We start from the raw sequence: 14,769 nt of genomic DNA on the forward strand, positions 1-14,769 counted from the left end.
AGCATCGCGCGGCCGTTTTTCTCCGTATACTCCAATGCATTTCCCCATCTTTAAAGCCCTTTATCTCCGATGTTTGTTTTATGGCTAAAACTGTGGCCGCGTGCGGCAAAATGTCAAAATTTTGATCGGCAGTGAACAGCTATGATCAACACTAGCCCATACAGTAAAGTTACACAATAACATCCTGTCTGCGCTCATGTGACCAAGTGACGTCATCACGCATGCATTGACGCAACAGGGCCTCGTATTCTTCTATGGAAGTGCTATGGGGGCACTCAGAGGGGATGACTGGCACCTCCTAGTGGGCAGTCATGTTAATGGAGTAGTTCTATTGATTACTCACACCCTGGAGACTTGAGTTCAATAATATTCCGAAGGTTTCCAAATCCAGTGCCATGCATTTGGGTCCCCATCCAGAGTCAATGGGGGTAAATATACTATAATCACATTTTTGTCTTACGAATGCGACAAATACAAAAGAATATTATTGAACTCAAGTCTCCATGGCATGAGTAATCAATAGAAAAAAAGTCATTTTGGGGTTGAACTACTCCTTTCTACTCTTTCAAATAAGTTGACTGATCTGCGTCATATTTCATGTGCAGTAGGCCAACAAATTTCTAAACAATATAAGTTCTCCACAAAGATATTATCGAACTCAACAGATGGCCATGGTTGAGGGTTATTATTCCAGACATCGGCAGGTGGTCTTTATGGACATTCTTTAGTTTACGGCCACAAAGTTTACATTCTTGCTGATAACATGCTGGTGCACTTGGCTGAAGTCTGCAAATGTAGTTGGCTGACGTAAAAAGGCTTATGAATCCACATAACCAGAAAATATCTAGGAAAGCGGCACCGGACTGCCTGTTTCCTATGGTGTCTAATATGCACTGATTTGACCCGGGAACATCTTGGCACATGATCAAAAAGTAACGGGTAACGTCGCCGTAGTCAGAAGATTAGTAAATCCCAGATTGTAGATTTAACAGCCATTTACGGTAATTATCCAACACAGATGAGCAAGAACCGAATCATACAGCCATAACGTATGCATATGGCATATCATACAGTGCCGCAAAATGTCAAGATGAAACCGTGCATGTCACCCCGACGTTTCCGAGAGTGTTCGTTCTTTACACATACTTTACTCTTTGAGAGGCGACATCGCACCTGCTGGGTTAGTCTGTCTCTCAGCGCACAGTCGCGTGCGCACACACACACACACACACACACACACACACACACACACACACACACACACACACACACACACACACACACACACACACACACACACACACACACACACACACCCTGAGGAAAGATTTGTGCCACATGCACCACGACCAATAGCACAGCTCATTACTGCCAGCTCTGAGTCACACAACGTGCCCATGCCAGCCAGGCAGACAGACGCTCAGCCCTAGAGCGAGCTCTGTGCAACGGAGATAGCTCTCTGACAGCATAGGCAAACTTATTAGAGAAACTGTGAAGTGAGTTTCTTTCACCCAAAAATGTCTCACAGACGGGGCAGAATCAACCCTAGCTGTTCTCCTTACGAATTTGATCCAATTACCGTCAATCAAATTGACGCTGTATTCGATTAGATTCAAAGCGCTCACTTTGATTTATGCGGTGGAAATCGTTTTGGCACGCCACACTGCAACCTTTGACTCAGTGATTGATTTAGCATTAGAAGAAATATTGCCGAAAAGGCATGCGCTTTAATATAGTTTGTGCCGCAATATCAATTTATGTGGAATCTTACGGGTCTAGGGTTTCATATGAAATTGAATAAGGATATATGGGTAATACTGTACATCAGAACTTTAGAACAAGGACACCAGCACACATTTTAGAACGGATTCTACATTTGCTTATTGTTTATTTCGGCTCAGTGGGCCTTCCTTGATACACTGAGAAAGGCCCACTGGGCCCAAACGTCCGTTTATTTAGCTGCTGCTGGGGGGAACCCTTTAATAAACAAAAGAAGAATCTGTTCTAAAGTGAGTGCTGGTGTCCTTGTTCTAAAGTTCATTGATGCCTGAACCGTGCACCCATATTGTTGAACTACTCTTTGACGGGTGCTCCTCTTTCCTTTTCTGAAGTAATACTGTACATTGTCAAGTCAATTTTAATATTTTAAATGGTTTGGCCAATTCGTTTAGTGTTAGTTATTATAGAGGGTATGCACGTGGCATCATCATCATCATCCGCAGAAGGTATGCGGGCGATAGCCCGCACATCCAAACAGAAAAGTCCTGCCTGATTGCATTAAATAATGTTAAACTACGTTAAACTCACTTTGCCACTGACTTGATGCATGTGCATACCCTCTATATTTATTTTAATCATCATGTATTCTATTTCATTTTAGTTGAGGTCATGGAATTGTGGTGTTTTTTCTTTTTTTTTTACGGAGCCGTTGTAAAGTAATTTTCTTCTGCTGTCCAATAAAGAGGAATTGAATTGAACTTTTTCACCAAACTCTCTCTCTTTACAAACAGGGTGAGGATGGAAAGCCTGGGTTGCCAGGGCGCGAGGGAAAACCCGGAAAAGAAGTGAGTCTGATGCAGTAGAGCAGTGGTTCTCAAATGAGCTCCAGGGGGTCCCCAGCAAAATGAGGAACCAGTACCACTTTAAACCTATTTTAGACTTTAGCTATTCGGAAATATCCGATCTGCAAGCTCCCACCGCGTTACATCGCGAGTCATGATGATGCGTTGCCGTGCAGATGTTGTGAAACATTTGGAATTTTTAAGCATTTTGAAACAAATCTTCTCTTATGGGGGGTCCTTTGGCACAAAATGTTTCCAGATGGGGTCCGTGGGTCAAAATCCTATGAATTTGGGGGTCCTTGACGTGACAACGTTTGAAAACCACTGCAGTAGTAGTAGATCGGAAGTCAACACAGCGTTTCATAATCCGCATTGACGCCAAACAACACGTGGTAATGTTTGTTTTGTTTTGTTGTGAAGGGCACTAAGGGTCCTCCAGGGCCTGAGGGAATGAACGGTCCGAGAGGAGAACCGGTGAGTCATGGCCGGAGGAGATGTGTGTGTGTCTGACATTTACAACTGAACAGCACACGTCTGAATGACTGATACATAATGACAGTAAGTGACACTGATGTCCCATTGAATCTCCCTCTAACCCTATCCCCATCTGTGCTCTGTCTGTCTGTCGCTCTCCCGATCTCCCTCTCCCTCTCTCCATCCCCTCAGGGCAAAGCAGGTGAACCTGGGCCAGGAGGAAAGCCAGGCTCGCCGGGAGCTCCAGTGAGTCATCATCTCTCTCTCTTCTGCTTTATTTAGATGGAACGGGGTGTTTTTGAGAAGGTGGAACTATACGTGCGACACACAGAGCCAGGGCTCCGCTCCAAATCCGGAGGCGTTGAGACGCAATCAGTCAAGCGAGCTTAAAGTCTAAAACCTCGACATGACTCGAGTTATCAAAGCGATACAGGAATGAATGTCGAGGTGCCATGATTACACCTGGAACACATGATTATTCATGAGAGTGATGAAGTAGCAGAGATCAAGGTGGAACTGAAGACCAGGGGCGTCACAAGGGGTAGGAAAGTGGGACTGAGTTACCAGGGCCCAAGGTGGAGGGGCCCTAGTAACTTTAGCTATTGAAAAATAGCAGATATACAAGCTCACAGTGCGGCACCGAGTGCCGCGCTGCGAGCTTGTAGATCTGCTATTTTTGAAAAGTCGTGAAAATGTGCGCACATCTTTGAATATATGTATTTTTTAAGTGAACATTTGAAACTCAAATTTTGCTTCTGGGGGGTCCCTGGAACTAAATATTTTGAGATGGGGGGTCCTTCACATGAAAAGGTTTGAGCATCACTGACATGGAAACATAGGTTTCTTGGCACACATTTTCACAATTTTTCAAAAATAGCAGATCTACAAGCTCATAGCGCGGCACTCGGTGCCGCGCTATGAGCTTGTATATCTGCTATTTTTCAATAGTTAACATTCATGGGGGGCCCGCAGTGAATCCTTGTACCCAGGGCCCAGAATTTGGTGTGACGCCCCTGCTGAAGACACTAGCCAGAAAGAAGTCTGGGTTAACTGCAGGGCAATCTGGCTAGCCATCGTCAAAGAAAAGGTCATTTTCACTAGTCTGTTCTCGAGAGACTAACTGCAGGGTGGCTGGAGGCAGATTTTTAGATCATACGACTCTTATAGAAAGGGAGAGACACTTTGATAAAGATGTGCTTAAACACATTAGTCTTGTGTTAGACTTGATTGGAAGACTGATACAAGCGAGCATCAGATAAGATTAGATAAGATAAGATAAGCTTTTCGCATGAGGGAATTAATTCAGTGTTGTAGCAGCAACATCAGTAAGAGGTACAGGTCAGATTATTAGAGAGATTAGAAGAAGAAGAAAAAAAAAAAGGCGCCGGGTCGTTTTGCTTCCTTTTATGTCAAATGGTAGCAGGGAATCATAGCTACAAATTGAAACGTTGGTTGTACAGTTTGTCCCACCAGTTTTGGAGATATGGCTTATAGTGATGTCTTGCAGAGAGATACATACAGTATCGTCGTTGTCCGATGGAAATGTCCAAAACCTTCCATTTTTTTTAAATGTTTTAAAATGTTTTTAATGCTATTTTCACTACTTTTGTGCAACACTTTTGTATGATGTAGGCCAGGGCTTTAATTTACGGGGGGAAAAAAAACATTTGAAACTTGGAGATACAAGGTTTCTGCCTGACAGTGACGATATCCCACAAGTAGGCAGGTTGAGAACTTATGAGAGAGGGTGAAGAGACAGAATATTGAGCGTCAGATTGGTACTAATTATTTTATGATATTTTGATATCAAGAACTTCAGCCAAAATGTTAATCATGCTGAATCCTGTGTGGCGACTGAGGGATTCAGTGTGCGCCAGTGTTTCATTTGTAAATTATTAGCTGCCAGAGTTCATGAATCAGATTAAAAGTCACGGCTCATGAGCGCAACCATTTTTCCTAACATCGAATAATAAAGGGTTTAAATTGTGTTTCATTTCATCCACGGTCGTTTTCCATTGGAGGAAGGGACATTTTAGGGGAAAAGGTAAAAGTTAAATTAATAATAAATAGCCTAAAATAAAAGGGTATTGTAATGTGCATTTTAGGTGACAGAACACCCTACCTATGCTGCTTCTCAAAGTGGGGTACACAGGGACCCTCTGGGTTACTTGAGAGGGTTCCAAATTGACTCTTCACCCTTAACAGGTCTGTAACTTTTGAGAGTGTACGAATTGAACCAAAACTACCCCAATACGGGTCCATTAGATTTCAGTTGTACAGTTACAGTATGGCGGTCATTGAAATAAAACATTTAAAAAAGTTTGAGAACCGCTGCTCTAGATTTGCCGGAGCCCATAGCAGGCAGGTTCCGGAGCTTGGCTCGGGCCAGCTCTGGCACAAATGAAGCCCTGGTGTGCGCCATGTGATGAGCAGCCATGTTTTCTGCTTCAATAACAGGGTCAGATGGGAAACAAAGGAGAGCCAGGGAGTCCAGGGTTACCTGGCTTCAGTGGACCTAAAGGCCCTGCGGTGAGTCTTCCCTTTTTCCTACTTTGATAAAATGTAAAATAAATCAATGTTATTTGCAAAGTGTCTTGGTGATCTTTTTCAAACAAGGTGTTTATTCCAATCCTCAGGGTCCATCCGGTCCTGTCGGTCCGGAGGGAAAGCAGGTAACTGTTAACGACGACACGTTTACATGTACATCATTTAAAGTACATTTAAATGATGCATCTCTGTATTTATTTCATTCACGCTGTTATTGGGTGTTTTTATAGGGGATGCCAGGCAGAGCTGGTGATCGGGGCATCAAAGGAGAGAGGGTGAGTATTAGAGATGTTCCATCCCGATAGAGATTCCAATTCCCATAACTTGCATATCGATCGATACCGAGTATACTGATCTGAAAAGGTACTCCCCAGGGACGTGCTGGCCATTGGGGAAAGCGGGACAACTCCCGAACGGCCGGTTCATTCTCGGCCGGTCCAGGCCGGGCCATTAGGAAAAAAGTAAACTGTTTGCACAAAAGTAGTGAAAACAGCAGATCTACAAGCACACAACGCCTCGCACCGCGAGGTGTTGTGTGCTTGTAGATCAGCTGTTTTCACTAGTTTAAATCATTTTTTAAATGATAAATACAAAACAAAAGGTTTCCACCCAACAACAACGAAATATAGGCCTAATTCATGTAATTGGCCCACTGGCTTGTCACTTGTCATGATCTGAAATGGCAAATCTTTGAGTAGCAGCAGCGCTATAGAGAGAGATCTCTCTATAGCGCACAATGAGGGCCTCTCTAACTCTTTTTCCCGGGCTGAATCAGGGGTCCAGCACGTCCCTGGTACTCCCATAACAGAAGGGGAGACCCCTGTTGCTGAACTCTATAGCAATGATTGCTGTCAGAATAGAGAGCTTTTTAAATACCTTTTATAGTGGCGTCAGATAGGATCGTCACAGCAACATCAAACCGGTCACTTACAGTAAGTGGTTCTCAACCTGTGGGTCGGGACCCACAGGGGGGTCCCCAAATTATTTTGGGGGATCCCCAGATGACAGTAAACAGACCAACATAAAGTTTAAGTTTATAGAGGGTATACAGTATGCACATTTCTAAGTATGCACATTTCTAAAATGACACTTAAAGGACTTTTTAATACCTCTAAAACGACAAATTAAACGTTGGCTAAATTTTCAAATATTAGAGGCAGAAATTTTGAAAATAGCAGATCTACATGCTCACAATGCCTCGCAACACATTCTCAACAAACCGTCTTATATAAAATGTAATGCCTCAAGTCTCAGTGCTAGTCAGGGTGAGGGGGTCCCCAGTTAAAATGAATAGTTTTGGGGATCGCGGCCTGAAAAGGTTGAGAACCACTGACTTACACTATACCATCACGTGCATCTATTTTCAGGGTGACCCTGGCAACAAGGGCGAAAAGGGACAATCGGGAGAGCCAGGTATGCCTGGCAACCCTGGCATGCCTGGCAGGAAGGGCCACACGGGCATGATGGGCATGTCAGGACCCCCAGGGGAGCAAGGCGCTCCCGGGTCGCAGGGGTCTTCTGGAAACCCTGGCCAACCAGGGCCAAGGGTGAGTCAGCACTCTGAGAACACACTGGTTAATGGTACAGTAGCCCTTTATGGGTCTGTGACTCTGAGAAGGTACAAATGGAACCAAATGGACCCGTTACGCAGGGGTGGGCAACTTTGATGATGGCGAGGGCCACTATATTTTCACCTTCACTCCAGGGGGCCACATTGCATATTGCTATGTCCTACTTTGTCATTCTAAGTGTATCTCATACAAAATAATCAAAAATAGCAGATCTACAAGCTCAAAACGCATCGCGCTGCGATGCGTTTTGAGCTTGTAGATCGGCTATTTTTGCTTCTTTTGAATTGGAATCCAGAATATTTTTTTTCTTTTTTAATTGGAATCCTGAAATGTAACATTTTGATTTAATTTCAAACGCATTTAGTTATATACTAATGTTAACTTGTCTTTATGAACCTAAATACAAAAACAAAGGACATAAAAAAATACATTTTAATACTACTATACTAGTCATTAAGCTACTAATATAGACTGACGGAATTAAAGCAGGTCATGGTTGTAATTGTAACAGCTGAAATCAATAATATACCGGTATCAGTATTCTGGTATTAACCAGTGGGCCGCATTAAGTGAAGGTGGGGGCCGCATGTGGCCCCCGGGCCGCCAGTTGCCCATGTATGCGTTACGGGGTTTGTACTCTCTCAGAGTTAAATTAACCCAGAGGGCCCTATTTTTTTGCAAGGCGTCTTATGCTTCATGACTAAACTTATCAGACATTGTTTGGAAAAAAACATTTTTAAAATAGTGAAAATAGACGATCTACAAGTTCACAATGTGTTGCCGTAGATTGGCAATTTTATATATTTTTAAATAATAGGCGCTGCGCAAATAAATTAAATAAATGGTCTTGTTATTGTTCTAATGAGAGATGAGAGAGATGCATAATTCCAGTTTAGGACGTAAAAGCAGACATGTAAAGGTGTCATTGTGCTCATGCACGCCCCCTGCAGGGAGAGTCGGTATCACTGGAACAGATGAGGAGGCTCATCCAGGAGGAGCTGTCCAAGCAGTTAGACGGTGAGACCTGCATCATTCACTTAGCTGTACTGAGCTCATTGTGGCTTCTTGTATATGTGTGTGTGTGTGTGTGTGTGTGTGTGTGTGTGTGTGTGTGTGTGTGTGTGTGTGTGTGTGTGTGTGTGTGTGTGTGACCTTTGTTGAATGTGAATATCGTCACTGTCGGGCAGAAACCTTGTATCTCCAAGTTTCAAATTTGTAGTTTTTTTTTTTGTAAAGTAAAGCCCTGCTTCACCATACAAGACTGTCGCACAAAATTAGTGAAAATAGCAGATCTACAAGCACACAACGACTCACGGTGCGAGGCGTTGTGCGCTTTTAGATCAGCTATTTTCACTATTTTAAATCTTTTTAAAGATTTAAAAAAAAAAGTATAAATACAAAACAAACTGTTTTGGACATACAAGGTTTCCACCCGACAACGACGATAATGTCTACGAGTGTCATTTACATTCTGTGCGTTCTGAACTTGTTTGGACGCATGCACTGAGACTATGATAGAAATTAATTAATGTTCCACAAGGATGAAGGATTTGAAGAGTTGACAAAGATTTATTCCAAAGAGGCAAATAGTTGAACATAGTGTCAGCATTCACAGGATCAGGGGAGAAGGCCTCCTGGCCTCTCCTCTCAGCCCCTCCGGGCACAAGCCTCCCTAGTACCATTACCATACAGCTCTTATAGTCCAAGATGCTCTTCTAACATGTTAACATGGTCTTATAAGGATATGTTCTAAACATAAAGACAACATACAAATAGTTATACAGGGTACAGATTTGCTGACAGAGTGAGAGAGCAAGCATAGGTGGGGGAGAGAACTCAGCTGTTAGATTGACAGCTGCAGGTACAGCTAAATGAGTAGCCTTGTGAGATTTAGACTTTAGATTTAGACTGTATACTTGTTACTCTATAAATATTTCTACCACATTCCATCCTTTTTTTTTTGTGAATGAATAATCTATTCATTTACATACAACAGGATATTTATAGTGCCAAATCAATAGACATTTCAGACAATTACATGTTGATATAGCAATTTAAATAATTAATTCACTATTCCCGACCTACGTTAATAGTTAATACTTGCAATGCATGACTTTTACGTGGATTAAAATCGTCTGGCTACGTTAATAATCACTTCACGACTTTTACATGCATGGTCAATCACAGTTCAAACTTGACTTGTACTTGGTATCTTATGTTTTATATAACATTACCAACTGGCTTGCTTGTTTGCACTGAAATATGCGAAAATTCGAATTTTAGTAAATGTGAATCTATATTTGTTTGTACTTTGAAACTCTGTTTTACAAAATCAAGAGCCCGCATGCACTCCCGTCCTAGAGAATATCTTTCGTCTGGTTACGGTAATATTCTATATTTATCCTAGTCCGGAGCTGCCCGACAACTCTGCAATTGTTGGAATACCAGAGTTTAGACCATAAAACCAAATATTCTCACATTAGTGGCAAATGCCTTGTTGACTCATATTTTAGATATCAACTTTTAGCTAATTACATTACTCAGCTTAATATCAAACACATAGTTGTTGTAGTCTTCATGGCTTCTCTCCGTTCCTCCCATCTTCATCGGGCTTATGGCATGTGGCGGTTAATGTCTTTGCTTCAGCGATCTCCACTGGTCTGGTGGGGTCCAGCGCCCAGTGGCTCTCACACCGCATGTGTGTCTCCTTGGCTTGGTATCCTGCTGTGGCAAAAGTCTGTTGGTGTTCGACGTGGTGTCGATTCCGTCACCTCTGCTGTCAATCTGTGTGATTTGGTGGTAGGCTTGCTTTCCTTGTTAGCAAAGCTTCCCTTTGTCCATGATGTTGGAGCTGTCTTCACAGGAAAAATCGATCCGCGAGGTTCCATTCTTGTAGATCTGCTTGAAAGTCAGTTCTTGTTGAGTTTGCATATAGCTTGCAAGTTGCTTCTGTAGTAGTCTCCTCTTTGTCCTTCATGGTGGTGGACCTGCTTTAGGTCTGCTTTCAAAAATCTCCTTTTCAAAAAAGTTCCTTCACCCCAGAGTTCTTTTGACCAAGTATCCATCTATGGTAAAGATGAAATATTGATCCACCCAGGGACGCCAAATATGATAGAAATTAATTAATGTTCCACAAGGATGAAGGATTTGAAGAGTTGACAAAGATTTATTCCAAAGAGGCAAATAGTTGAACATAGTGTCAGCATTCACAGGATCAGGGGAGAAGGCCTCCTGGCCTCTCCTCTCAGCCCCTCCGGGCACAAGCCTCCCTAGTACCATTACCATACAGCTCTTATAGTCCAAGATGCTCTTCTAACATGTTAACATGGTCTTATAAGGATATGTTCTAAACATAAAGACAACATACAAATAGTTATACAGGGTACAGATTTGCTGACAGAGTGAGAGAGCAAGCATAGGTGGGGGAGAGAACTCGTGAGATTTAGACTTTAGATTTAGACTGTATACTTGTTACTCTATAAATATTTCTACCACAATTATGATAGAAAAATATTAATATCCAGTCAGGGTGAAGTCAACCATTTATTGAAGAAGATTCAGCATCAGAGAAACAGCATTATCAGCATCAGAGAGCTCTGGCCTGCTGGCCAGAGCTTTGCCCTGTCGGGCAGAAGACTTCCCTAGTACCATTACCATACAGCTCTTATAGTCCAAGATGCTATTCTAACATGTTAACATGGTCTTATAAGGATATGTTCTAAACATAAAGACAACATACAAATAGTTACCCAGGGTACAGATTTGCTGACAGAGTGAGAGAGCAAGCATAGGTGGGGGAGAGAACTCAGCTGTTAGATTGACAGCTGCAGGTACAGCTAAATGAGTAGCCTTGTGAGATTTAGACTTTAGATTTAGACTGTATACTTGTTACTCTATAAATATTTCTACCACAAGACACAAGTTTGTAGGACATCAGAAGCAACAGAAAAACTATCTGGGCCCTTGTAATGTATCTTACAAATCTTGAATACATTTAAATGTGTGTCCGTGTCCGTCTCCAGCCAAACTGGCGTACATCATGGCCCAGATCCAGCCGGCCCATGTGAAGAGCACGGCGGGACGGCCGGGGCCGCCCGGGCCATCGGGCAAGGACGGAAGCTCCGGGCGACCCGGCCCTCCAGGAGAGCCCGGCATGCCCGGACAGAACGGAGGAGAGGGAATCAGAGGTCCAGCGGGCCCTAAAGGTCAGAGGTCAACCGTGTGTGTGTGTGTGTGTGTGTGTGTGTGTGTGTGTGTGTGTGTGTGTGTGTGTGTGTGTGTGTGTGTGCCTGTGTGTGTGTGTCTCTCACTGAGCTTCTTTTAAAGCAAACATTTTTAAAGGACGACTTCACCACTCTTCAACCTGTCTTCGTATAATTGGTCTGTGTCTCATAGTTCAGAAACCTGTCTACCAGTGACGTCATCGATGGGGAATCCAAGCTAATAGAAACCGCAGGCTTTTCTATTCCTGAAACGTTACCATGCTATAATGGAAGCCATTGTTCTCGCGATAATAAAAATCGAAATATATATATTTTTGAAGCAGTGTAAGCCGCTTCCAAGGAGTGGCTTTGTGTGTCCCGTTCATGTCCATATATGGTCATTCCAGTGCAGAATGAACAGGTTTTATCTGTCCCGTACGTCCAGAATATGTGTGTAACGTCCGTCCCGGTCTGATGATTGGATGATTAAAAATGTCCAATGAGACCATACTTTGAGGATTGGTCAAGCTTCACATGACAATTCGGCCCTCCAGATAAAATCATTCATTCATTCAGGATTGGAAGAATGTATAGATCACAGAGTTCATAGCTCTAGAACACATAGAATAAAAGTTCACCGCTTCACTTCGAACCGAGGTTTGATTTTTAATCTTGTTTTTAAAAATAAGTCTGCCTAACGATGATGTCACTGGTAGACGGGTTCATGAACTTCATTCAGTGATTGTATGAAGATCGGTTGAAAAGTTGTGAAGACATCCTTTAACTTAAACTTTGCTTCTGGCGGTCCCTAGAACAAAATGTTTTGAGATGGGGATCCATCCACGGCCAAATACATATCACTTTAGGGGTCCTTGACATGAAAAACTTTGAGCATCACTGATATAACAACATAAGGTTTTTCAGAAAGGATACAGTATAGAAGACATTTGTAGAATCGGCCTCAAGTCTTAATGGGTTACATTGATACAGACTTCATAGACCACAATTACATTAGTTAAAACATTGAACCAAATCTACCTCATTTAGCATCACTCATGGCTGTGCAACTTTGATAGCAATAATAATGCAGTAATCATGGGGATCATATGGTTTGTTGATTCCTTGTAGGCGAGAAGGGATCCAAGGGAGAGAAGGGAGATGCTGGTGTGGGTGACAGAGGAGAGCAAGGTCCCATTGGTCCTATAGGTAACTTTAACCTTCTTACAAAAGTCTTTTGAAAAATGTGTGTGTTTCTATTTCTATGCATTTGATGTATAATTGATGTTGATGTATTGGTGTATTACCTTGTTCTGTTCTTGCTTATTAAGTGGCTCTGGATTAAGAGCTAAAAGCCTACATTGTAATTGTAATTGTGGTGTCAGGCTGATAGTGGGAAGTGCAGAGAATGTTAGAGAGGCAGGGGCCGACATTTCTAAAAGGGCCTTTTGGTGAAAATATCGAAAATAGCAGACCTCCAAGCTCACAATGCGTCGCAGCGCGACACGTTGTGAGCTTGGAGGTCGGCTATTTTCGGTACTTGATACCACACTAAACTAAGCATAATCAAGTCAATACTGGAGATGTGGCGTAAGTATGGCATGGATTTCTACACAGAGAGGGCAATTCTTTCAACATAAGATGCTGCATTCAAGTTCAGGAGAGTTTGGACAAGGCAATTCTATTGAATGCTGCCTTCAGGTGTGGCATGGAAAGAGGGCATTTGCATTTCTTTCACCATAGTGAAAACTGCATCCACGGTCTGGAGAGGGCACTTTCTTTTACTGACGGGTAAAAGGGCAGGGGCTCAAGCCCCCTTTGATGTCTACTGTATGTGTGCACATGCCTGCTGATAGTCTCTTTCTCTACCTCTGTGCCACCCGCTATAGGTCCCGCTGGCATGCCAGGCTACGGCAAGGACGGGAGCCCGGGACAGGCCGGAGCGCAGGGAGAGCCAGGGAACTCAGGCCCCCATGGTCAGATGGGCCCCCCGGGACCCCCGGGTCAGTGTGACCCCAGCCAGTGTGCTTACTATGCCAGCCTGGCTTCAAGACCACACACCAAAAACGTCAAGGGGACTTAAAACACAACGGAAAAACACCCCCTCCCCTCCACTTACACACACACAGACACGAGGAAGCTTGAAGTCCAGCTATATTTATGAACTTGGACGTGTCATGGTGTTGGATCAAGAACTTTTCTAACTTTTTAAGGATGATGATGATGATGATAACCTCAAGGTGGAAGGGCTGAAGCAATATGTGCTGCCGGCGGTCAGAATATTTGTTTCGTTTAGTTTTTTTGTTTTTGTATGAAGGTTTGGACGGGCGGGGAATGAGCAGGGTGCGTGATCTGTTAAAAACCTAATACGGGGAATTAGCGGGCAGCTAGATTTGTATTATTCCTCCCTCCCTGTTAATTACTACTTAGAAAGAACTGTTATTCAAAGGTTGGAACTAGGACCGGCCACAGTGGTGTCTGACCGGACTTAAACCGGGATATCTAACGACATGGTCAAGGTAGTCAAAGGTTTGTGCTGGGTTGTAAGGCCAGATATCTTTGCACCTCACAAACCTTTGACTACCTTGACCATGTCGTTAGATATCCCGGTTTAAGTCCGGTCAGACACCACTGTGGCGGGTCCTAGTTCCAACCTTTGAATGACAGTTCTTTCTTAGTAGTAATTAACATTGCTCCCTCCCTCCCTCCCTCCCCCAGTCTAGTCTTTCCCCATATGTTCATTATTGAGAGATTTGTTTAATCATTTAGACCTGGGGTCTTTGACAGGGGGTCCGGGAGAGTTACTACACATTTTTGTGTGATAGGTTTCTTTTCCCCCCTTTTTTTACATGAACCTTAGCCAAAAGTAGCAGATCTCCAAGCTCACAACGCCTCGCAGGCGGCAAAAGAGGTTTGGTGTAGTGGGAGGATAAAAACAGCAGACCAAGTACATGTTGTATTGAGGGTTTTAAGTGGTTAACTGTCTGAAAAAGCACGTTAACATGAATCCAACACAACGCTACAAAATGAAGTCTATGAATATCTATGAAATCTATGAAAAGGTTTCATCTTCAACTCTTCAACACAATTTTATACAACATGTATTGGGGGTTGCTGCTTCATCTTCCAGCTAAGGGGTCCTTGGCCCTGAAAAATGTTGAAGACCCCTGATTTAGACCACTTTGAGTCTCAACCTAATTTCAAAGACTGCCAGTTTTGATATGCATTAGACCACGTTACCACCGTTTAATGTAACTCTATGGAACCAAATGGACCGCTATGGTTCCATGTGTACACCCTCAGAGTTAAGCCCAATGCATAACATACTCCATCCGCCGTCCGAACGGCATTAACTGCAAAATTACGTCTCTCCGAACTTTTATTCGGATGCTATTGCATCACCGAGATGTTCTGACT

General features: G+C 43.1%; 1 protein-coding gene across 1 annotated transcript in view; it reads left to right on the top strand.

Annotated features, from left to right (window-relative positions):
* col22a1 (collagen, type XXII, alpha 1) overlaps window positions 1-13,435 on the top strand; it is a gene marked incomplete at both ends in the record, with an annotated part of 109,162 nt that extends 95,727 nt beyond the window's left edge. The window contains 11 exons of the mRNA XM_080735391.1: window positions 2,511-2,564; window positions 2,982-3,035; window positions 3,228-3,281; window positions 5,493-5,564; window positions 5,672-5,707; window positions 5,813-5,857; window positions 6,950-7,129; window positions 8,104-8,170; window positions 11,176-11,358; window positions 12,484-12,561; window positions 13,242-13,435. Coding sequence (XP_080591517.1) covers window positions 2,511-2,564; window positions 2,982-3,035; window positions 3,228-3,281; window positions 5,493-5,564; window positions 5,672-5,707; window positions 5,813-5,857; window positions 6,950-7,129; window positions 8,104-8,170; window positions 11,176-11,358; window positions 12,484-12,561; window positions 13,242-13,435 — 1,017 coding nt within the window. The remainder of the gene's footprint in view (window positions 1-2,510; window positions 2,565-2,981; window positions 3,036-3,227; window positions 3,282-5,492; window positions 5,565-5,671; window positions 5,708-5,812; window positions 5,858-6,949; window positions 7,130-8,103; window positions 8,171-11,175; window positions 11,359-12,483; window positions 12,562-13,241) is intronic.
* Window positions 13,436-14,769: the final 1,334 nt, after the last annotated feature.

This window comes from Nannobrachium achirus, assembly GCF_963921795.1.
Source record: "Nannobrachium achirus genome assembly, chromosome: 10".
Lineage (NCBI taxonomy): Eukaryota > Metazoa > Chordata > Actinopteri > Myctophiformes > Myctophidae > Nannobrachium > Nannobrachium achirus.